Source organism: Aphis gossypii, chromosome 2, assembly GCF_020184175.1.
Source record: "Aphis gossypii isolate Hap1 chromosome 2, ASM2018417v2, whole genome shotgun sequence".
NCBI lineage: Eukaryota > Metazoa > Arthropoda > Insecta > Hemiptera > Aphididae > Aphis > Aphis gossypii.
Window position 1 is genome coordinate 40,667,591 of NC_065531.1, and position 26,398 is coordinate 40,693,988.

The 26,398-nt window shown below is 28.2% G+C and overlaps 1 protein-coding gene and 1 pseudogene across 3 annotated transcripts; one reads left to right on the plus strand and one right to left on the minus strand.

The window, feature by feature from the left end:
* Nucleotides 1–355: 355 nt before the first annotated feature.
* LOC114128768 (facilitated trehalose transporter Tret1-like) lies at nt 356–4,384 on the minus strand (annotated as a pseudogene).
* LOC114128765 (facilitated trehalose transporter Tret1-like) lies at nt 4,293–21,847 on the plus strand. Of its 3 annotated transcripts, none has more exons than XM_050200369.1 (7): nt 4,293–4,344; nt 14,001–14,169; nt 14,968–15,224; nt 18,382–18,695; nt 19,232–19,345; nt 20,294–20,583; nt 20,917–21,847. In XM_050200369.1, exons 2-7 carry the CDS (start codon nt 14,070–14,072, stop codon nt 21,255–21,257), a joined length of 1,416 nt encoding a protein of 471 aa, XP_050056326.1. In that variant the 5' UTR covers nt 4,293–4,344; nt 14,001–14,069; the 3' UTR covers nt 21,258–21,847. The 3 variants fall into 3 exon arrangements, with proteins under 3 accessions (XP_050056326.1, XP_027849150.2, XP_027849148.2); XM_027993349.2 differs by lacking the exon at nt 4,293–4,344 and adding an exon at nt 7,044–7,227; XM_027993347.2 differs by lacking the exon at nt 4,293–4,344 and adding an exon at nt 8,894–9,231.
* The last annotated feature ends 4,551 nt before the right edge of the window (nt 21,848–26,398 follow it).

Consider the following 26,398-nt stretch of genomic DNA (forward strand, 5'->3'; position numbering starts at 1 on the left):
TGGCTAATATTGTTGACCATGTCTTAAAAATTAAGAATTTTTTTTTAGATACACCTATACTTACGCTTACGTATAAATGACAATTTAATTGTTTTAATTTTTATTAGAAATGTTTAATTTTTTATGTTAATGGAATTAAATGTATACTTAATTATTATTGAGGTGATGGCTAGGCCTCCTCACCGATCTTAACGATATATTTTGTTATGCTCATAACACGAGAATGGGTTAACATTATAATAAGTATAAAAACACTGCTGTATGTCATTTAAATTTTAAATCTTTTTGAAAAAAAAATGATGAAGTTAAACAACCACAGTGAGGTGTGAAACATGAAGAGTAAATAAAATGTAATTTAAAACAAATGAGGATAGTTCATATAGGGTGGAAATGTTGCTCCGATACATTTTCCTACATGCGTATAAAATTTAAAAAACAACATAACTATGGATTTCGATCACTAGAAACCCACACACTGCTTTTGAATTTTAACTTTTTTGAATTTATAATTTTTCTTATTTAACCCTACTGCTAAAAAACACAATTATATTTGTTATTATGATTATTTATTTGTTTAACTCGCGTGGATACAATTAATAATATATAATAAACGCGCGGTCAGTGGCGTGGCGAAGTGAAAATATTCCAGAGGCAAGTAACATATAGCCCGAGGATCCACCCACCCCTTTATGATGACGGAGCAGAGATTCGGAGACACACTGCAGTTGCTGGTCTCGAATATGGACTGCGCGTAGAATATTAGCACGTTTACGCCCAAACACGACAGGAAGATGAGCAGTCCCAAGACGGTGATTGCTGCGTGGAACGTGGTCCTGGAGGATATCATATCCTTGAACTTGCCAAGCATGCTTCTTCGACTTCTGGATGTGAACTTGTAGCGTCTCCATTTCGCTTGCAATGTCGTAGTCCTTCCCGCGCAACCACACCAACGTTTTTCTGCATCTTCCTTCCTGCAACGTTTCAATAGGTACATAGGCGATTCCGGTATCACCAGTACAACCAAGACGAACTAAATCAACGGTAGTATACCGCACATGATGGCCAGCGAATAGTAATTAACAAACGGCCCTATCGCGTAAACGTATAATATGCCCAATGTGACATTTAACTGCACGTACGAGTACAGTTCACCTGCAGAAAAAGTTCGTTTCATGTGACATATATTATGATGTTTGTCATAAAAAATATATTAGTATAATAATTAATCATAGTATACATATAGCTGATATATTATATTGTTATTAACGGGAAATAAAAATTGTTTGTGGTGGCTGCTAGAAAGCCGTAATATATAAATTGAAGTATTTAACCAACAAAAATAAATGTATGGTATAATGTAGTGTAACATTTTTGTGTAAGTGAAAATTTTAGGGTGATTTATTTCTTGTACATTAAATATATTATACAAAAAAAAAACCTCAACAATAATAATATAAAATACGAGTGTGTATAGGTATTATAATATCATGCTTATTAATATTTATTAATCGTTAATAAACCACAATACGCTTATAAATGTATAGGAACTACAGTTTATGACGGTCAACGAATAGTTAAAAAATATTAATTATAAAATAATATATCGTTAGTATATAATAATTATACCATGTACAGTGTATGAACATTTTAACATGTGAATTAATAATAATAAACGTGAGATAAATAGAAATTAGAATTCGTGGGAAAATCGTACGCAGTTCAGAAATAGTCGAGTTACAATTTATAAACTTAGTGACGGATGACAAAATGTAATGAGCATAAAATTATGTAAAAAGCATCATAATACTTATATAATGTATTTTATTTTTTACAGGGTGCAGCATATTTTTTATAAAAACACCAACGCCGACAAATCACTAAAAATCTTAAAGGTTCTGGAAATTTCACATAACAATTTATTATAGTGTTAAATTATGTAAGAAAATGAAAAAATGCCAGGGATTTCTTCATGTTTTCATCCCAAGGGCTGCAGGATTTATCATAGTAATAAATATCGTAATAAAACATGTCTTATATTAATAATCAATATCGAATTAATAGGATATAATATTAAATTAATATTCTTTATTTTAAACACTCTCTATGGAGGGTGAAACGGGTATTATAAATAGCTCCGTGAAGTACCCGCCAAATCCTAAGTAAAAAATAAAACACGATACTTATAGTATAAACTATTACAATATTATAATATAGTCACACAGTTATATATATACTTTAAGTTTTATATCCAGTTGACAGTAAAATAGTTTAAAAATTATGAATAAGTTAAGTTCTGCAAAAGATTGCTTACCTCTGATAGAGCTTTCAGCTATCTCCCCGATGTACATCGGGACGGTGGCGGTGATTCCGCCGAGGCAGGATTCGGCGGTCAGACGTGCCAAGTATAGCTTCCAGACGTTAGTCGTAAAGTATATTGTAATCTAGCTAACGATGAACGGGATAGTGAGACTGAAGATGACGGATTTTTGACTGAAAATAGTGCAAATATTAGCGAATATGCCAGACTTTATAGACCCGTAAATAGCACCAATGGCGATCAGAGATTGGGTGTTACTTTGATTTTCGAAGTCGGAGACAAAAGTATTGGCATCGCAGGCGACATCCATGCCAACACCGTGCCAACTGTGAACGATCCGACCGTTGCTGTAACGAAAAAACAAACTGGTTAGTCATACACATAGTTGTAGGATATTTTAACAATGAAAGTGATATATTTGAATACTTCGATTAATCAATTTTAAATCGCTCCGATTCACAAACCTACATATATTATGTACACGCACTCCAAAAACCCGTTTTATAACAACCAACCAATATCAAATGACATAATATCCAGAACATCATCTCACTCAAATATCTTATTTATATATTATTATACTTATATTATTTTATTATTATGCACTTGAGTATTATGATAATATAGATAATAAAACAAATTCGTTTGGTGCAAAAAATAAATACTCATTTTCGTCAAATTTTCGAGGAATCGGCTATTAATAGGTATTTTCAATGGTATATATAATTATGCAATAGATATCATCGTCGATATTACTACCGTGGAAAATCATATAAACCATAATTTGTGTGTGTGTGTGTGTGTGTGTGTGTTTGTGGTTTACTCACTATTGTGCATTGATGCTGCTATTGTTTCATATGAAAAAAATAATCTTAAGACTCGGGTGACTGTAATTGTTATAGGTATTTTTATAGGTTTTTGACTATAAGTATTGAAGATCAATAATTTTAATTTTCTAAAGATATTTATCTAGGTTGAATTATACAAATTTTCATTGCTTTGCATTAATTAAAAAAATCTTTTGGATTTAATTTACACATGTATTATATTATAAGAAACGATTTAGTTACGATATAAGTAATTTCAAAATTCAATATTACTCGTTAAAAAAAAAATAAAAATGTTTTCTTGATGGAATTTCTACAAAAATGTACTCGTAAATGTGCGATACATATTTTATTAATTATTTTAGCATGATATTTTATCTTCTTTAATTATATTAATAATAATTATTATTAAAAAATTAGTATTTAATTTGTGTGAAAATTGAATACGTTAACGATACATTGGACACTAACCACCGCACTATAATAGTTCACCGAGTTTTCGCCCTGGAATCTCGTCGACTGAGCACGAACGGCCTACAGCAGATATCCTTTACAGCCGTTGCACTATTCATTGCAAGTGCACTTGCACTCGCCCGAGTTTCCGCTATCGCACTCCACCGCCGTTGCCCCGTCCAAGGTTAGGTTAGGTTACGAACCTAACCTTACGAGTCGTTCTCGCAGTCCGCCACAGTCGTTCAGTCACCACTAGTCGATCGCCTGCAACCTTATATCCAACACTGCACTCAACCGGCCGTGGCCGGCTGCGATAAACCAGAATATAGATAACTATACGAGTATAGTGTCTGTATTAAACCCAATACGCCTGTTTTGTATTATATTATTATTTAATGTAGAAAACACGTTAATTTAACATTTTAATCTACTTCTTACTCCCGCATGTTCAGTAATAGGCCAAAGGCCAGAAAAAACATGTTATTTCTGCCGAATATGAGTTTTTACTGCGCTCGATGTAAACAACATATTATATTTCCATAAATACGTAGAATAATGTAATGAAATCACGTCACTCTGAATCAAGCCTTATTATATTGTTAATGATACTAGTCCCCTGTACGACATTGAGAACTCATATAAATACGAGTAGAGGACCTAGTATTATTCAGAAGGTAATCACAGTTCTATAAGGTAGTTAACTCCAGTGGACTATGGGCACATACTAATTGCGGACGAATTATTCAGGTAAATATTATAACATTACAATTGTGGACAGGAGTTTCATTGTCATAATATCATTATACTAATTGCGTACAGAGCTTTTTTTAATAAAAACCACGCGAATTGCAGTCACAAATATTTCCACTTTTCCACTTATCAGGACTTAAGACAAGCTACCAAAAAATTAGTATGTGGGGTTAAAAATATGCTTGTCTTGCAAAAGAGCAAGTATAAATATTCTTATATATATATACATATATTTAAATATAATCAAATACATATAAAGTATATTTAATTTAATATAGTATATATTTATATATATATATATACACACAAATATAGCTTTGTTGAGTTTATAAAAGTATAATATAAGCTACCTACGTATCTATTAAACCAACTCATATTAAAAATAGTAAATTATTTATTAAATATTATAATTACTCTTGAGGATATTTAATATGCTCGTGATGGCTAATTAATACTACTAAGCTTACCCAATTGTTTAATATCGCATATCATATTATATTTACAAAAAACATAATACAATATTTTACCATATACATACATAATACATATAATATATCGTATCATAAATTTAAATATATAATTTTATATACATATTATAGCAAAACACTACACAGGTGCTTGTCCACTACAACATTGTGTAGTGACTTCAGTACCTATAATATCATAAACAGTACGGAAGACTCGTAGTGTAGCATTTAAACGATACGCGCTACTCGAATACGTACAGGAAGGAGAGAAAAAAGGTCGGAAAACGCTCAAAATCCAGTAAACAGTGGAAAGTTTTCGTAAAATTACCACGATGACAATAACCGTTTTGATAACGAAACGGTGCGGTGGTACAGATAACGGTGGTCTTAGGCCTCAGCGAACGCGGCGAAATGGTATAGGGAGGAAATGCAATCATGGTCCTTACACGGGGAAATGGTCAAAAAGACCGCAACGAAACGGCATTTTTTTTAACTTGTATTTTTTTTTTCATATTTCATGTTGAATATGACCCTACGTATGGTCAACTTAGGGGAGAGAGGCTAGTAGCACATTTATAGTCTCTTTCTCCTCCACTTCTAAGTTTGCCACTGATACTATAGTACTACTGTAGAAAAATAAATTGCCTGTTAGAGTAATATATAACAACAGTAGTCGGTACATATACTGTTGACCATTTTCTTTTTTCGCTGGCAAACGTGCGATTTTAAGGATATTTTGATAGGTACGTAAAACTATGTTTTTAATTCAATCAATTATACCTAATCGGTTAAATAATATTAATTATATAATCGGACTGTGGACGCGATTCATTAGGTACTTGCATAATGCGTTTATAGTATTTTTTTTTTTTTTTTTTGCGTTACAAAGACGATTATTGTTTCACAGGTGACTATATCAAATTACACGCCCGCAATAAAATGAATTTCAATCATAAACAGCGATTTATTCCGACTTGGAAGTCGAATGCGAATGATATGAGAGCGTTCTAAGAACTATAGTCGGGCCCTGGCCTTGAGCAGATATATAATGTTATATTGAAATAACATTGTGTTTCATACGAGTGCAATAATTATTATGCAACGATAGAGTCGTAAACCGTGCAAATTGCGTTTTATAACCATTTCCCCTCATTTATAGTATTATTTAATTATTATTTGTGTCACCCGTACGATGGATAAAATTAGATACACATCTCGATACGTAGATAATATATTATACATACGATGATTTATCGTGGTATTCGTTGAGTTGGAAACCTATTAAACAATCGTCGCGATTAACCGTTTACCACAATATAATCACTTGATGAATATCATAATATTTGTTTATTAAATCCAGTTTAGTTGTTCTTGGCCATCGTTTATTGTATAAAATTATAATTTATCATTATTATTGTCATTATATTATCGAGGGTTAATAAAAACTGACAGGACAGATGATGACGTTCCGCGCCGAGAAATCGGGATGAATATTAATCCTATAAGATTTTGATCGATTATATTCTTCGAGGACAGTGTTATTCGTCGACAATATACGAAATTACGAATTTATTATGTTAGTATAATATCAAATGTGTTATTGCGATCAGGTGTATCCCAATTTTTTTTCATTATTTGTTTAAGGTAGGAAATGTAGAATGATGATAGAGGTTCGACTGACGTTTTTACAGAGATATTGTACTACAATAGGTATTATGTTTTGAATTTAATTTGAAATTTTTATATTCTAATAAAATATTTAACATACTTTCTTACAAATTATTTGATATATTTAATTAAACATAATCCAACAGAAAATGTATTTAAAACTGTATTATTTTACAAATCATTTTGAATTCTTAAGTATAAATACCATAAATATATAATATTCTTGGTAGCTATTATATAATTTGTATGTAAGTATAATAGAAAGTACCTATATACTATCTATTATGCATAGTAAGTAGCTCGTGCGATTCAAAAAATATAAAATTAAAAATATATTTTTTACATAGTTATAAAAAAATGGTGGTACTTATTCGGTGACCTATGAATAAAGGTTTTATAACATAAGATAAAAAATGTTAAACGCAATAAACTTAATATTGGTTGTATAATTAGACTGTATTGTTATTTATCAAAACAAGATATTATGCTAATTTATTTTTTTAGTTGCTTAAAAAACTAGTTGCAAATGTATAATCTTAATCATTTAAAAAACATTATTCATTCCAATTATGTATTCAGAAGTATAACAAGTTATATCTAAATCAAAAATTAATTAAAAATTTAGTTTGTGTCTTAACGAATAACGTAAAACAAACCAAGAAAAGAAGAACAAGGAAAAAGGAATAAGGAAAAAAGGGCAAAATAAAAACGAGGAAAAACGGAACAGAAAAAAAAACACCAATAGGTAAAAATAAATTAAAATATGTTTGATTATGAAGAAAAATTTAATTTTTAAAATAGTAATCCATCAATATAGTAGACATAATTACCTAGTTATATTTTGGTGGAACATTTCCAAGTGGGAAAAATTTGTTATCCTTGTAATTTATATTGTAATTAAGTTATTATAAGTGTATTCTTCAAATCTTATTTTATTATTGCCATATTTTTGAATTTAAAATTTTCATATATAAAAATTAATACCAAGTCGGAAAAACAATATGTAATACACTCACTTAGGATTTAAAAATGGCTCGTAAAAAAATATTATTTGGATCATATTTTATTTTATTTTTAATAATTAACAATGAAACCACAATATAAGTACTTTTTCATTATCAATATCAAGTACCCATATAACCCATATAACAATAAAATTCACATCAAACAAAATAATAAATATTTAGATATAATTTTTAATTCTATAGTGTTACTTACATTAAATAACTTATATGTATACTAACAAAACATAAAAAATACATTAAAATTAATTATTTTTTTTCTTATTTATTTATTTAATATTTTTATAATTTAATGATACACAAGAAACAATAATCATGCAATTGTTGTCAAGTCAAGTTAATAAAATATTTGCAACCCCTGCACTATCCCATTGGTGAATGTTGAGTAATGGTGATTATCAACAGACCAAATTGTATTTATTCAAATAATAACACAAATAGGTAAATATAAAGTTTGAAAGAAAGTGAAAAGATGTTTATAGATTGACCTTTAATACAAATATGTATGTTAAATACATTATATATTTTTATCTATATGTTGATTTGACTAAAACAAAATTAATACATCATAAAAAGACAGTTGCTTAATTTGGTTATGTTTGTAGGGGAAAGGGGTGAAGGGTTTTTACATTTTACTTATAACCCCCCTCCCCCCTCAAACAATTTTTTTTTCATAGGTATCTCTTTTACGCATGTAAAATGGTAACAAATAATTACAAAATATCCAATAATACACAATAATATCGGTAATAATTGTAGTTGATCAGTCTTTTTTAAAAATAAAAGGTTAAGGGAAGATACGATACTTAAATCCCCCCCCTATAATTAGTAATTAAGCCACTGTAAAAAGAATAGGTGAAATAATATTGCATATTTTAATATTATTCTATCATTGGTTTTTAAAAAATTATGTTTTATATTTTACCTGGACTTCTGATCAATTATACCATGTTTTAACTATATTATGTACATACATAACTATATAGTTAAGGACTTTTGGTGCTTTAAAATTGTATCTGTATTTTTTATAGGTAAATAAAAAATGTTTATCATAATTGTCTTTAATTAAACAACGAATTTAGATTTAAATTTTCTTTTATTTGAATATCTAAAATATTTTTAGTTGTATTTGTGTCTTTATCTAGATAAAAAGAATACTTATCTATAATCCCGCACGCTCTAGTTATTTCTACGACGAAGACGATATAGTACTACACTAACCATAATATGGCGATAAAAAAAAATCAAAACGTGCTATAGGTCAAGCATATTATAATAATACATGTGAGTTGTATAAAAAATTTTTAATTATTAATAAAATAATATTATTACATAATACATAATACAGTTTACGCCGAACTGAGATTGGTGAAGTGCATAGTAATAATCAAACTGGTTAATATAGTATTACATTCTTTGGCTGGCATACGATCCGTGCGTTGTATTTTGTGTGCGTCTTTTTCCGTAATACTATAGTCCAGCTTCAGTGTTCTAGCGATAGTCACAACAAATGCATCGCTATGATATAGTTTAAAACAATAGTTAAACAATCAAACTGTCTAATTATATTATCTAGTGATAAAACTTAAATAGATTGGTCAAGCTATTAGTGTTACTCTATTTTAATTGCCATTGCCTATTCAATAAAACGCTGTTAAATTGGTTGAAGAACATTGGAATAATATCACGAACGCAGTCTTATCAATGGTTAATACATTTTTCTAAAGGTATTTATTATGCTACATAGTTTTTTTTTTTTTTTTTTTACTCATTATATTATAGTAATGTAGGCATGTACAAAACACAAAAACTAATAACTCGGTGTAAAATTTTATTTTTAAAAACACGAGATATGTTTATCGTTAAAACAACGGAAAACTCATTGTCTTCGATATTAGATTATTCATCGCGGTCAGCGAGGTTTTCTAAAATTGTATCCATTTTTTTTTTTTTTTATGTATTATGTTTTGTTGGGTTTTACATTTTTATGTTATATATTTCGATCAGTAAACTTCCAAGTTAACTGGCTTATTACCATAAGGTCTTAACTTTTCGAAACGCTGTAAAAATATATTTATTTTTCTGCAAATATATAATAAAATATAATATACGTATACGTATACCTACGCAATATATCATTTTTTATGTATCAGTACTCAATAAGAAATAATAAATTAAGTATTAACATTTCTGTGTTTTATTTTTTAACTGATAATAGTGATAACCATTAATACTAAAAATAGTTTTTAAGAATAAACTACATTCAAAAGTTCGATTCATCAACCTTGTCAGTTGTTCATCAATCATCAGGCATCAGCTAGTACATTACCTATAAATACGTATTTATTGTAAATATTGAATGAATATAATATGTCTGACGTCTGTTTTAAATTTTTCACGGCATTTTCCTCTAACATGGGTATATAGCCATACTATAATTGCTTTTGATCGTAACCAAATAATAAAAATATATAGTTAAAAATCATAGATAATATTACAAGTAGTAAGCATGATAGTTTATAATCCTAATCTTAATTTATTAGGATTTATAGTATTTTATTGAAATCAATTATTAAAAGTTTCTATACCCGTGTATACTACTGTATAGACGCCTGACAATGATCGGTAAGATGAAGAATACCAGATTATACACAAATCAATATCGCCTTTATTTGAACGTTGGTTGTTTTTTTGTGCAATATGTATTTTCTATTTACAGTAATGCTCTTTATACTAATTATTATTTATAGGTATTGTTATAACTGTATTGCATTATTCCAAATATTTAAATTTCGTTACCCCAATATGTAATAAAATTATGTTTGCATGTAACCATTGAATAAATTATTTTTATAGGCATACAATTGAAAAATAAAACAATTTGATTTTGAAGCTAATTCTAGTCCATATTTTACTCTTTTTAATTTTTTTTTTTTTTGTTTATTATGTTTTTTATACTGTTTACTGTTTTGATCTTATAATTTGAATAATTCATTATTATTATTATAAAAAAAAAAAAAAAAAAATATGACATGAATATGCTATCACATATGACATATTATGTAACATCCTATACTGTGTTCTATATGATTCTTGCTTGGTACATCTTGTGTAAAATTTAACTTAAAAACTAAACGGACAGAAAAATATTGTATTGGTACACAATGTTAAGCAATCTGAAATTTATCTGTAATGCTACTGTACCTATATAACTCGTTGAACAATTTTAAATATCAATTTAAACTAAATAGTATCTAAATCTTTCTTTTGATGATGCCAATAGTCAACATTTCTATTAAATAATAGTAAAAATTGTTATAGCAAAATCCTGTCACCAAAATATATAATTGTATTTTACTTATTTTCTGTTTATTCGTGTATAATAGTTGTTTACACTGATTGGTCTTTCCTCATCTTATCGACCCATGACCACAGCATAAAATTATTCTAAAACCGTTATTTTAAATTTGTTATTTTGCATTACTGTATAAAATATTGGTTTTATTGCTTAATAATTATGAAAAATTAATTTACTAATTTATAATAATATATTAATGTTAAATAACAAAACGAATATTTTATACATTTATGTTAATATAATAAATTAAATACTGATTTATAATAATATATCTAATGTCGAATAGGTACCTATAATATAAATCAGTAAATTAAATGTTAATAATTATTAAACAACAAAAAAGGGTTTCCTTACTGTTTAGAAGTGCTTTGTAAAGTAATATATTTTTTAGTTCTGAACTTTGGCGGTTATTCTTATTATTATATACATACATAGACACCACTATGATATCTATCAAGGGGTGAATAGTTGGTATATGCTGATTTCTAAATAATGTTTTAAAACATGCAAGGACATTTTTTGCAAATTATATGAAAAAAAATCTTAGACGTATAAATTTATTATTTAAAAAAAAAATAATTTTTTAATAATTATGTAAAATAAAATATTTTCATCAACATTCAATTTTTTAATATGGATTTATTTTTTTTTTCTAAGAAGCCCAAAAGGTACAAGTGTACTTTATTGCACTCCCTTCGGAGTGGCTACGATTACATACTTTTGTATAGATTATTATTTATTAGTACATATACATCGAAACCTGCAGTAGTGCATAAAATAGAGATGTGGAGAAAATGGTACACCTAGTCAGAAGTTCCTCGGTGTACTATTTTTCTCAAAAAAGTTCAAAGAATGTTAAAAAAAAAAATTCTGAAAACTATCAAATTCAAACACCTATTTGCATTCTAAATGATTGCATAAAATAATGAATCATTTAAAAATCTGATTGAGTTCAACTATATCATATTATATTTATGCTCTATAAATATAAAATATTACATAATATAATATAAAAGGTACAGATAATAGAACTAATTCATTTTATCATTTTATCATTCCAGTATTTAATCTACGATGATATACAGTAGTTCAATATTTAATGCCCAATGTCTAATTATAGACTATAGTAGTTATATTCCAAAACACTAAAATGCGATAATTGCAATCGTAACATTCGTAACATGCTACTATTATCATGTCTATCGTGGGTAGTAAAAATTTTTTCACTGTGGTCTGTGAGGATTACAATATGACACTTGCTGTCACAATGACAAATGATGCAGCTATTGCACTATCAAACGTATGTACTATAGTTAATGTAACATAGGCATTATAAATTTATTTTTGTAATTTTGTAAAAATGCAATGCGTTTGAAAAAACTGTGCTTGAATGAATGATAAATTATCGTTATATGTTTGGACGATATTTATAATAATATGCTCTATATGCTCAAATATGTTTATTAATATTATATCAATGAATTTTTTCTCTAATTTAGTAGACATCCGTAAATTCCACTAGTATAATTATTATAAACTAAATGAATTTTTTAATTTTTAAAATCACCTATTAAATTATTGAACTATATATTTTTTTTTTTTTTGTAATTGTGTTTTTTAAAATATCAATACATAATACGTTTTATATACTCCAAAAGTATTATTTCAGCTGACGCATGCACTTTTCCCAAGTTTGGAGTTCGTAAATATTCTTATTTTTATCTAATAAAAGTTTTTGACAAATATGTTAGTAATAATTTGTATTATCGTTGCATTTAATGTTATTTTTAATTTGAATTTATTGTAATATAAAAATATAAAATACAAATAATTAGACGTAAGTATTTGAGTGTGATGAATTCATACTACACATAAAAGTACGTAATGTATAGCGAATCAAGAAATCAAATACAATTTATTCAATGATTGTATGATAATTTAGTGTAACAAAAATCGTTTATGCATACCTAATTTTTATATTAATCAGTCATTAGACATAATTACCTTTATATATTATATAATATATATTATGCTTACACTATATTTTAACTTAATGATTAATTTAATATCAAACATAATATAGTATGTGTAATATAATGATAATATTTAATTATTAGCTATTAATAGTTTTTATTATAAAATTCTATAGACTATAATATAATATAAGATACTGTATAAGTATAATACCTACGTAATAACTACTATGTATAAATTCACTTAATTAATTATAGTAGGTAACTCTTACATTATTGATTATTTTAAGTACTTGATTTTCATCTTTCACTATATCGGCAACAATATTGTCTTATACTACAGTCTTACACTACATACAGCATATTTTTTTTGTGTTTTTATCCGGCCTAATAATTTTACTAGTTTTAGTGACTTTTATTACTTGGGCTTAGAAAAATATTCAATATAAGACACAAATAGAAAATTCTGTTATTTGTTATTAATTTATTATGTATTATTATTTTATGTATATGTACCTACCTACAGGTAGGAATACTAATTATTGTATAATCTGACATCAACTAAGAAAAAAATAAATATAAAATTAAAAATACAGTGTAGTATCATGGTTTTAGCGTACCTCAGTTCACGGGCTAATCGAAAGAGGTGTACTTCGATTTAAGAATTAATTCGACCGATGTGAACAATATCACTTGTCATAGTATACTTTTTAACGTGGTTCAACTATACTAAATAGTTTTTTGGAATAATACAATTCACTTATGGTAAAACACAGTAAACATGATTATGAATAAAATAAAAATCCGTCCAACTTATGTCTTGCAGTTTTTTCATGTCATTCCATACAACCGTTATATTATATATACTTAATATATATATAAATAATCCTCTTAGACCTTTAATGTCTATAATAAACCCACAATTATATAATTTTAATAAATCGATTAAAAACTATGCCTATTATATTGTTTTTCTTAAAAAATTGACTTAGCTAGTTCTAATTTATAGATTATTTATGTAAATATATGAAAATTAAAATTACTTATTTTCATTTAGTTATTTGAATAACTGTTATTCGAGTTTAAAAATCCCACAGCTATATTGTACAATTATACTAACGAGTACAAGCTCTTTATGCGACTTTGTAATGTTTCTATGTTTCAGGCTTTATTCTAATAAGAGACTGAAAATACCACAGTTAAAAATACTTTGTGACTGTCAGTATAAAACAATATGAATGGAAAGATATTTAAAGAAAATGATAGACTTATCGGATCAAGAGAAGTTGAAGACAAAAAATCTTGCCACAGACAACTGATATCGTGCTTTCTAGGTAAGATATTTTTAGACGAGTACTAGTACATAATTAATATTATGGTAATATTTTTGGACAATAAAACGCCTGATATTGTTTTACTTAGGTACTATAGTATTTATTTTCAAAAAATAAATGATATCACATACCTGATGTAATTTATTAAAATAATTGAGGGATAGTTATGAGAAAACTGTGAACCTTAAGATTCAATCAGTTCCGTTTTCAAGAAAAATTTAAGTTCAAATTTGAACTTCTTGAACAGTTTGAACAGTCCGAACATAATTGAGTTCAAAAATATGTTCATGTATGACAGTAGATTAATTTTATTTTTTGTCAATTATACATATTTTATATCATTATTTTTTGAAAATTTTCATATTATAATGTCTTAATTTAACTTGACAATCAACAAATATGCATTTAAAAATATATGCACTAATGTATAAAAAATTTTTAACTAGGTATTCACTAAACACATTTAGTGTTTTTATCACAAACGTTTGTAAAAATATATGTAATTTGTATTTACTAAACATACGATAAACTTTACCAGAAAAAATAAGCGAATGCACAAAACACACTTTTTTAAATTTGATTTAAAAATTATAAGCCTAACCTGTTTTTTTTTTAAATCAATGTTTACTTTACTACTATATTACTTTAAAATGAGTTCAATAGAGTTGTATTTTTAAATGTTTGATTAAAATGAAGTTCGAGTTAACGGAAATTAGAGTTCGACTTGTCTCAAATTAAAATCATTGTAACAATGTTGTGAACTTTGTATTACTTATAATATGTATAATATGTATATAGCTTCGTTGATGTCGCTATCGGCGGGCACAGTTGTCGCAGGATGGTCGTCGACCGATGGAAGTTTCAAAGACCAAGATTTGAAGAAGTGGACCACCGAACAGGAATCGTGGATCATATCGATTTATGTGTTCGGTGCGCTGATTGGAGCATTGCCCACTGGCTTTTTGGGACAAAAATACGGCCGCAAGTCGTTACTTCTCTGGATAGCCGCCCCTATGATAGCCGGATGGCTAATTTGTCTGTTACGATTGGAAAGCGTGAGTATATAACATAATATAAAATCATTTTGTCGAAGTAAAAATATACTTAAACCTATCTTCAGTTTGAAAACGTATAAGTCTCGGTGTACCTACACAACTTTTTCAAATGTATCTATCTTGTATTATATTAATACAATCTGAATTGAGTCACTGTAGTGTATTTTTACACATTTAATGAATTTATTATATTCCAATAATTTCTAATTTTTACATAAATCCGCCGGTAATCAATTATTTATTTTTAACCAGAAGCATTTTCACCACTCGCCTTTTTACTATAATACGACTGCTATGAAATATTTATTTTTAAAACAGTATAGGTATAGATATTTTTAGTTTTTTTTATGGCGATTATTAACATGATTGTTTTTTTGGTTATAATTTAACAAATATTATGTTTTAAATATAAATTATTATTGCAAAAATATTAAATGTTTCCATCGTTATGATGTAGGTACTAACGTATATTAAATAATCCATATCAAACAATAATTTATATTTTAGCGAACTCTATCACACTTAGTAATTTATTTCCGTGTTTAAACGAGATTATAAGCACTATACATTATGTACCCAAAGTCCTATATTATATTTATATTGTACATTATACCTACACTTTGTTATCGAGTTATTGCGTATGTAAAACAATTTAGAAGTTTTTATATTATATAGTTACATGAATTATGTAGTTTACAGTTACTTAACTATAATGACAAAGGATAATATTGCTAATATTACCATGCGTGTAGATCATATAGGTACGTTACGTTTTAATTGACACAATAATAATTATAAAACAGTTGAAGAATATTTTTCAAAAAACTTTGATCATTACTAATTTCCGTAATCGTTTTACACGGTAATTTACCCGCACAACATATTATACATATTTTATATACCATGTATCTACCATATAAATTATAATATACGTCACAGGCTATATAATAAATAGCTTAATTTTCTAAATAATTTAACTAAGGTAATAATATATTTATGTATACCTACTAAACAACAGTTCTCCAGAATATTGGTAATTATGGTAATTAACTTCAAACACATACACGTGTCTCAAAAATTAAAACATAAATATAAAAATAAATATAAACATAAATATGAGGGAAAATCGAGTCAAATATTTCACGACCGTTTGTCGATGTCAATGGCTTTCAGTATTCTCATGCATATACTTACCTTCTTTACGTAAATCCCATTTGCTTCTGTTTAGTTATTAAGGCATAATTATATATTGTAATGCATATTGATTTATTCATGCGCCGTTGTATTTCAAGGATTATTGTAATTGCGTTATGACAGGTAAAATAAACAAAACGTTTATCCATGTTTTATGATTTTATGTTAATTTTACTCACTTATTTTCCAGTTAAGATAGAGGTACCTATTTTGTTATTCATAATAACTCGTTAGCATAATTATTCTTATCAAACACAATGTCGATTACAGGCATTTTATACAATAATATTTTACTGTTATTTTCTATTTACGAAACACAATAAAATACGTCTGTGATTTTAAATCACATGTTTTTGATAATTATTTGAATTTTGAGGTTTGTCGTTTGTCGTCGTCTACACTTTGAATTAAGACAATTATTTTTTTGCATTCAGTCAAGATAAATTTAAAAAAGGAAACATTTCAAACGTAGGTAGGTAATAAGTATATTTGTTTATTGACTCGTTTGGCTCATAATATTATAATACTCCCCGAACCACAAGTAAAGCCCTGGTTTCCTACAACCACGCATCCGTGATCACGCAAATATTGCCACAGTACCGATTGCTGCGCGATCACACTGCGGTCGGTACTATGGCAACATTTGCGTGATCACGGATGCGTGATTGTAGGAAATTAGGGCTAAAAACTGAGTTTTTGACATTTTGAAACATTTAAACGGGCATGCTTGATCAATAGGCTGAGTAGGCTACAGTCTAGGGCTCCAATTAGTTAATGTTAATTTAGGGGTACCACAAAATAATTTTTTATAAGCTAAAATGATTGGATAATTTATATATTTTTAAAAAACGGTAAAATATGTTTTTTTAATAGTCCAAAAAAATCAGTATTCAGTACGTAACATTATTATAACAATAATATAATCTTATTATTATTAAATGGAATATAAGGGAAAATACAATTAAAAATAAAATGTTTACGATAACGTTTTATTACATCTATATAATATGTTTATAATATATTAACATAAATAAAAATCCAGGACAAAATGAAGGCACTTGAACTTTTGTTTATTGAAAGTGAATTCACGTGGAAAATATTTCTTTCGACGAAATAGTGGAATCTTTTAATTCCTCGAAATCAAGAAAGTAAAACTTTTTATAAACTTATGTTTGGCTCAAATATTTTTAAAAATATTCATTAAATCAAGATAATTTTTTTATACATTTGACAAACCATAAATTTAAAAATGCTTATTTCTTCTGTATAATATTCTATCAACTATGAAATACTTTTTACCTATTTTAAAAGTTTAATATTTTGTGTTTTTAAAGGCCTTTTCGTAGATCCTTTCCTTTTCGAATACATCTTGTATAGGGAGCAAAATTAACTCTCTAGCCTACTGGTTACAAACCCCTTAATTGGAAAGACTTGCTGTAAACGGGTGCGGGTAATTTCATGAAATATATATATATTTTTTTTTTGTGACTATTAATATAATTTGATAATTTTAATAATCTATCACTTTGATAAGCATAAGAAAATCCAGAACACTGACCCGAGATCCTTGAAAAAAATTCAGTCTCGAGGTCTCCGCGAAATCCGGTATACCTACATAATTACCCTATACCAGGGCCGGTCGCCAACCAGTCGATCTTTTTATGAATATATAGGTCAATCGTTATAACAATTCATTTTAACATTATTGGTCGATCGCGTAATCATTTTTCGTTATCTACGAAGAAACAATAAATAATTTTACTATATTTTTTGAAATTTAGACTTTTTTTTTTTTTTTTTGCTAATCAAACAAATCTCTTCAAAAAGACCTAATTTCTAAAGGTTGACTACCCCCTCAGCCCTTTACCGTTTGCAATACTCGTTCACCTTTCAGCTAGGTTCTTTATTCAACAAGAAAATATCTGTGGACGCTGTGGGTAAAACTCGTTCATCGGTTTTTCAGATGTTCCTGGAGTGCTTGGGACGGTTTGTGTGCGGCTTATCGGTGGGCGCGACCACCGTGGCCGTACCGCTTTACGCCCGAGAGGTGTCGTCGGACGTGCTCCGCGGCCGCACCGGCGTGTTCCTGGACTTCATGCTGTGCGCCGGCATACTGTATGGGTACGTGGCCAGAGCCGTGTTGCCGGGCTTGCGACAGTTCTGTCTGGCGTGCGCTTTGATTCCGGCCGTGTTCGTACTGCTGTTCTCGTACGCGCCCGAGTCGCCGATCCACCTGTACAACGTTGGCCAGTACGATAAAGCAGCGTCGGCGCTAAGGTCAGTAAAATAATATTATGTTATAATATTATCGAGTGCACGATATTTTTTAGCGTTCATCGACACCAATTCGCCTTTTTAGTAGTATATAATATGTTAGAAAACCATATTGTCATCGAATTGTCTGTGACCTACTATATATATTATATAATATATATGTTGTTTTTTTTTACCATATTAATTTATTATTGAGCGTTTAAGTCGAAAGACTAGCGAAACACTGAACCACTGCAACTTTGCAAAGTACCCCTTGCCATTTCTTTCCACTCGTCTTGATTTTAAAACTTTAATGCTCTATATATAAAACTTTTCTTCCGTATTAATTAATAAAATAAACGAAAATCAATATAAATCCAGAAAAAAAAATTGGATATTTACACATCCAGATTATATATACATATAAACCACTATATTCATCCAAACAAATTTCAAGTCAAGGTCAGAGTAAGATAAGCTGATTATTTTTCATTTTCAAGTTATTCACATTGAAAATTATTTTGCCATATTCATATTAAATCGTAGTTTGTTGTTTACAGGTGGTTAAGGGGTAGGCGATTCAATGTCAAAAACGAATTTGATAAAATAGAGACATCCAAGTGTCACGACGATGAATTACTTGAACGTAGTAAAGCAATGAGCTCCGAAAACAAGTAAAAACAGTTATTTTTTTACGGTTTACGTTTTTTTATTATACTAACATTATTAACAGATATTAAAATTATACGACGTGGTTTCTTGTTTTTTCAATTAATACATATTTCTATAGTATTAACTATTAACTATTAGTAGTATTACTAGATTGCTCGATAACTTATTAATAACTAATAAGTGACACTAAACACAATATAATTTATATTTTAAAACCCTAACAAACAACGTGTACTCGTACACCATCATTTAAATTCTATTATAGATTTTATGCTAATATACTATTAAGGGGGAGTGTTTAGTGATGTAAGTATACGACATTTAATATAATATAATATACTATAATATCGATATATTTAGATTATGGTACATTGGTATTAACTATCAGCTATCAACCAGAATGATCCATCGAAAAATAGAATAAGTTAGCATATTATAGCAGGTTTATAGGTGTTTCTGAACTACCACCGACTTACTAGAAGCTTATTTATATTTTCTCGGTCGAAATGACAACGCTTAAAATATCTTGTAATGTTAGCTGATAAAAATAAAATCGTCAGTTTGTTGGATCTAATTTATTATCCTATACCAAAGCTAAAACAAATAACAATTAATTTTCCATTTGTAGAGTACACAATACATTTATGAGTGCATGGTCAATAATAATTTAAAAAAATATATAACTTTAAACTTAACTTGAGTTATTATTTTCATGAAAATATGTAACTCAATTTAGTTACTCGAATTAGCTTATATTTTAAAATTAACTTTAACTTAATTTAGTAAATTTTATTAGGATAACTTAATTCAAATTATTAAAAAAAAGTGAATAATTTTCTCTCCCAACACCTTTGATTATAATGCAGTCACTTTATAGTCGCACACAAACAAAGTGTATGAAGTTCATGTTTTTCACAATAATTCTAATATGAGTTTACAAATGATTTTAGGAATTTTCTTATGAAAGTGACGATCATTTCTTTCGGCCTAGTGTTCGTTCAACGGATGACCGGCGCCGGTGGTGTGATCCAGTACTCGTCTACATTATTCAAAATGTCCGGGTCTACCGTTGATCCGAGCACGGCGTGCATCATAGTCGGCACATTTCAATTGGTCGCTTCTGGAGTTTCATTTCTGCTCATCGACAAGGTCGGACGGAGAACCCTGTTATTGATCTCGTCCGCGGTCATTACCACGTGCCTCGTCCTCTTGATCTTTTACTTCAGCCTTATAGAAAACGGTAAGTGCAATTGTATTGCTATTGGTTTGTTTCGAAGTATATACTACTTATCGATGTGGCTAGCATTATATTATTATCTAAAACGTCACGTTAAATCAGAAATTAGAACCACATGATACTCTACGATTGTTACAAAATAATAATATGACTATATTATAATATCCCTAACTTATATGAGCATTTCATGTTTAAAACAAGTTCTGCAGTAAATTCGATTGTCGATTAATATCTACTTTCTTCTATCCAATACCTCTAAACATTATGATTTATCATAAATATAGTAAAAAAAAAAAAACAAAAATAATTTTTATGCATGTATTATTATGTACTCAGATACGTATGCTGACTCACCGTGGAGGATATCCCTGCTGTTTGTCCTTTGCGTGTTCATATCTGCCTTTCGGTTGGGTCTGGGACCCATCCCGTGGTTCATAAGCACCGAGCTGTCACCGGCCTTGTATGGTGGCCGTATACAATCCTTGGCCGCGTCCTTTTCTTGGACCCTGTCGTTTGTAATCATGAAGTCATTCAAGATCTTCGTTGAGGCAAATCCCGTGATGTTGTGGTGTACGTTTACCGCGTTCTCGGCCGCCGGGTTCCTGTTCATATTGTTCTATGTGCCCGAGACCAACAACAAAAGCCGTGAACAGATCCGGCGTGATCTGATCCATTAGGTTGACCAAATCAATATTAACAACATCCGTCGTTGGAATACATCTCGCAAACAACACCACCGCGGCGGCGAAAACGTAATCTCGATAACAACACAACAGTTTGCAATCATTCTGCCATATGACCCGAGTCAGTGAATCGATGGATTGGACTGACGGTAAGCCCGGGTAGCCAAAATATCTTCACGATCTTTGGCATAACTATTGATGATAAGCTTGCAGAATGGTGCCCCCGGATGGAGAAAGGACTTCATACTTTCAGACTTGAAACATGGCTTGGATATTTCGTATACACTATATACAGGTTGTATCACAATGATCTGAATATAAAATTATCTCATGCTTATGATACACCGTGTATACTTGCTACACTTTAATGTCACACGAATGCGAAATTCAAAACAATGGTTAAGTAATAACTTAAAAAAAACTTTGTGATAATATAAAGACTTATTTTCAAATATTTATGATGTTAAAATTATACTATTATATTATTGTGAAAATATGAATCACAATTGACCAAAGAAAACGATTATAGCTTTTGTATATAATGTGTATAATATAATTATAATTAATTGTACTATCTAGTCCTATTTGTACGCGTTATAGAATATTAATACAATTATAATAATAAGTAATAACTAATTTACTCATAATTATATTATTAGGTTTTTTCTCTACGACGAAGGTTAGGGAAAACAACAAATCTAGTAGTTTTCACCTCTTCGATATTTTTGATGTGATTTTGACCCCAAGTTGCCAAATAGAAACAAAACAAAAAGTAACAATTTCAAGTTTTCATTTTTTTTTATGTAATTGGATCAATATCTATTTTAATTGATAAGAAACTTTGATGAATAGCGAATAATTATGAATAGAAAGTTTAATCGTACAATATTAGTGCATATATGTGCACGATAAGCAGATTACGACCTTAGTAATACTATTTTAATACAGTCGTTAAATTTAATTGATCTACCAAAATAATGGAGTAACAAAAAATACCATCCTACAAAAGATAAACTCAAATTAATAAGTCATAATAATATGACAAACACTCAAACGCGTAATCTAGATTTAATGAATTATTAATTCTTCGTTATTTAATAATATAAAATAAGTATCTATGTATCTATTATTGTTGTATAAATCGTATACTATGGAATACTCTATTCGTATGTCATATCATGATTGTCGTGTGTTGAGTATAGTTATAATGATATAACTGTAGTTTATACTTTATATTATTATAAATAAATAAATCTACGGCTGATGTCAACTGAATCGGCGATGGAAACATTGGAAACTGGGCAAATTCGCGTTCGCGAAAAAGGTATTTACCTAAACATAATAATATTATTATATTAGTAACAACATGACAAAAATATTTTGTTCATTCTGTTAAATTGTTGAAATATTACTATAGAGTACCAATAGACATTAAACATCCTGTGGCGAAATCATTTTTTGACACACTTCACAAGAATAATGATAGATTAATAACCATGGATTAAACATTAATGATAATAAATATTAAATAATCAAACAGTTTTTAGACTCATAGGTTTCCATCAGTATTCAATGATGTCAAATGTTTATTCATCTTTACATTTTATACTATCTAATTCAATTTGGTGTAAGTATTTTATTAACTTTTTTGTGTCGATAATTTTGCAAACGAGAGCAAAATGAATGTAAATAATTTATTTTAATAATACACAATGATTATGCAAATCAATCAATTTTTAAATTTACAGTATTGCATAACAATCATATAGGTACTATACTATTTGATATATTATCTTTTCAAGTTGTCAAAAAATGTGAAATTATTCAAAAAATTGTTCTAAAAGGTAATTTATACATATTGTTTTGTTCAAAGTGCTTACTATAAAGTACTAAACACTCATTAATACGAAACAAAACGTCTTATTTTATCTATGATTCATATTTTGTTATAAAAAATTATACGAAATAAACAACAGCGCATATTAGCTGATAAGTGAAAACTGGTAGCTAGAACCAATATTAGGTTATATTGAGTAGTAATAAATTATTCCTATTAAAAATCTGAAATCTCAATATGTCAATTTAGGTTTAATTGTATTATAGTAAATGCTAATTCCTATAGAAGCTAACTTAACTTTAATCGTTACCTAATTAGTTATCGTTACCACCCACCGACAATTTTTTACTAAATTATAATGCCTTTAACTTAAATTATAATTAACAACTTAATTATAATTCCTTTAATATAAGTGGCCGAGGAAAATAATATTTTATATTATTATTAATGGAATTCTGTGTTTGACTGTAAATTCCAGTATAAATAATAAAATTCACTAAAAATATATAAATAGGGTGGGTTACGGTGGTAAACAACCGATTTAAAAAATAAATTTTATCAATAATGATTTCGGATGTGAATTTTCAATAAATATTATTAGTTACAAAACTATGTACTATATTTTAGCAAACATGTAATAGTAGTAAATAACGTGATTTTACTATTTAATCGTTTTACAAAAATAACGACAGTTACCTATATGTGGCTATAATCAACATTTTTTATATTTTTTATATTCATTTTAATCTTAAATTGCATTATCAAGTACAAGTAAAATAAAAAGTATAAAATGACGATCTCATTTTAAGGAAATACATACAAGAACTTAATTTAAATAAATTTTAACACATTTTAAACTATTTATTTTTATCTATTATGCATAACTGTAAATAAACACTGTTTTAAAAAAATAATAGATCAAGCTATAAAATCTTTGATAATATAAAAAATAGTTTTGATCAAAAAACTTTATCAATATATACAGCAAAGTGAATTTTAATAGGGATTACATTATTTATCATTCGATTAAAATATATTAATCAATTTATATTAAAAAATATATATAAATATACGTGCACATAATTACATACTTACATCTATATTATTATTGTTCATAGATAGTATTTGACAAAAACACAACTATGGAGTGTTGAAATCAATTTTTTTTAATATAGAATGTAAAAAAACTAAACTGTGTTGGAATATATGTATACAGTGTGTACTGTATATAGGTACTATACACTACTATTAATCATTAATTTTTTTTTTTTTTGTTACACATAAAAAACACTTTGAGCAAATGTATTGATAGTAGTATGCCCTCTCGATAAATTTCACAAAGGGGCAATTATTTTCACTCGCCCCACTCTCCAAATACTGCCTATGTTCCGGTTTATCACAAAATTGCGGATACTAAACTTCATAATTAAATGATAATAGACTATTTGTCATATAGATAGCGCCATATATTCCAAAAACCGACAGAACAGAATATTGTAGCTAAGCATTTAAGCCACAGGTGTTGTACATAGTGCAACAATAATATTTTTACGACAGCCATTGGGAAGCATTAAAAATCGTCCCGCACAGAAAACCACCTGAAAAAATTATCAACAGTCATTCAGTGGGTAGTAAACCGTTGTTGGTCACAATCTTACTAGATTTTTTTCCATCAAAAAATCATCTTTCGAATAACGTCTTGCTAGCAGTACCTATTTATTTTTATTTTTTGTCTATTATATGCAAATTATTTATTGATGGTTTTTAGTTAATCTATGTAACGTGATAGAGGCGGCGTGTGTGGGTAGAATCGACGACAATTTACCGGATGTATACACCTATGTATAATGTATACATTATACATAATACACATATATTAGTTGAGTTTAAAACGTCGACTTTAATATTATTTTATTATAGATGTTTTGGACAGATATACGAGGGGGAAGTGACGAGTAAAAATCATTTTGGTTTAGATTGAATATGGACCGGTTTTAGTCTTTAATTTTCAGATAACACACGTAAACACGATCTAAAATAAGAATAAAGTGTGAGATGTGGCGGCGACGACATTTGCAGAAGAGGGGGTGACTAGATTGAGGCCATTTATTATACGCTAATTTTTATTATGACTTCAAATATGGGTAAACTATACTTCATGTATAATCGATCGGTTATGTGGTTGAGCGGCTGAGGCTCTAAAAACATTTTTTCATACAACTCATTAATCATGTTAACCACATTTACATTTCATACCATAGTTACTATTATTTACTCTTATATTATTAAAAGCAATCAAAGTGAACGTTGACTGCTAAATGTAAATTTACTTTGTTACGCGCTTGTGTAAGATATAGTTTGTCACATTCACGAATGTGTCTTCACGACTTCGGTCGTTTTGGGTAGTATGTAATCTAAACTTTTGATCCCGTGGCTATATTATATAAAAATAGATATGACACAAGACTATATAAATATAATAAAACTCAACATTATTCACACTACGCTATAAGACTGTAACTTAAAAATTAATACCTACTCACTAATAATTATTGTCCAAATATTTGCAGTATTACACCATTGCCCTGACGTGTAACAATACGTTTTAAGGTATATATGTGCAGTTATTATATTATATTGAATAATGTTGTGATTTTATGCTCTGTAAAAAAGTAGTATTTACTACTTAGGGATAATCTATTTAAATGTTTTGTAGGCTTGTAGCCAAGGACAAATAAATTACAATAAACACTATATCTAATATAAATTAATGATTATATATGTAGACTATACAACTATGATTTCGCTGTACAAGTAAAAACTGGTGTATTGCATATTTATATGCTATTGTGATACTACGATAATTTATAAAATTAAACTGTTTGCGAAAAGGCTATTAAAAAAATTAAAACCTTTACCAGGTAATAGTTTCTTTTTGTTACAAGACTGGCTCGTTTTGAGCTCAATTTACAGGCAATATATGTTTCCAATGTTAGGTAGAACTTCTGTATAGACAATCATAATTCATAAATATTTAAATTACTTAATTTATTAGTTGATATTATATATTTCATTATTTAAAAATTAAAATACACGTACCCTAAGTGATAACAACTAATAATTTCTAATTAATTTACTACTTACGTCAACATAATATAACCTACCGATTTTATTTTTTACTTCTAATTATTTCGACTTGCAGTTTAAAAAGAATTTAATCTACACAAGAACACATTTAAAAACAATTATTACAATAAAATATCAATAACGATAAGAAAATGTGTATTTATGTTTACTT

Bases quoted from the DNA above. Each gene is read 5' to 3' on its own strand.
- LOC114128765 (XM_050200369.1), top strand. From the start codon at position 14,070: ATGAATGGAAAGATATTTAAAGAAAATGATAGACTTATCGGATCAAGA. The intron at 15,225-18,381 runs GTGAGTATATAA...TCGGTTTTTCAG, and splicing joins GTCTGTTACGATTGGAAAGC to ATGTTCCTGGAGTGCTTGGG. The intron at 18,696-19,231 runs GTCAGTAAAATA...TGTTGTTTACAG, and splicing joins AAAGCAGCGTCGGCGCTAAG to GTGGTTAAGGGGTAGGCGAT.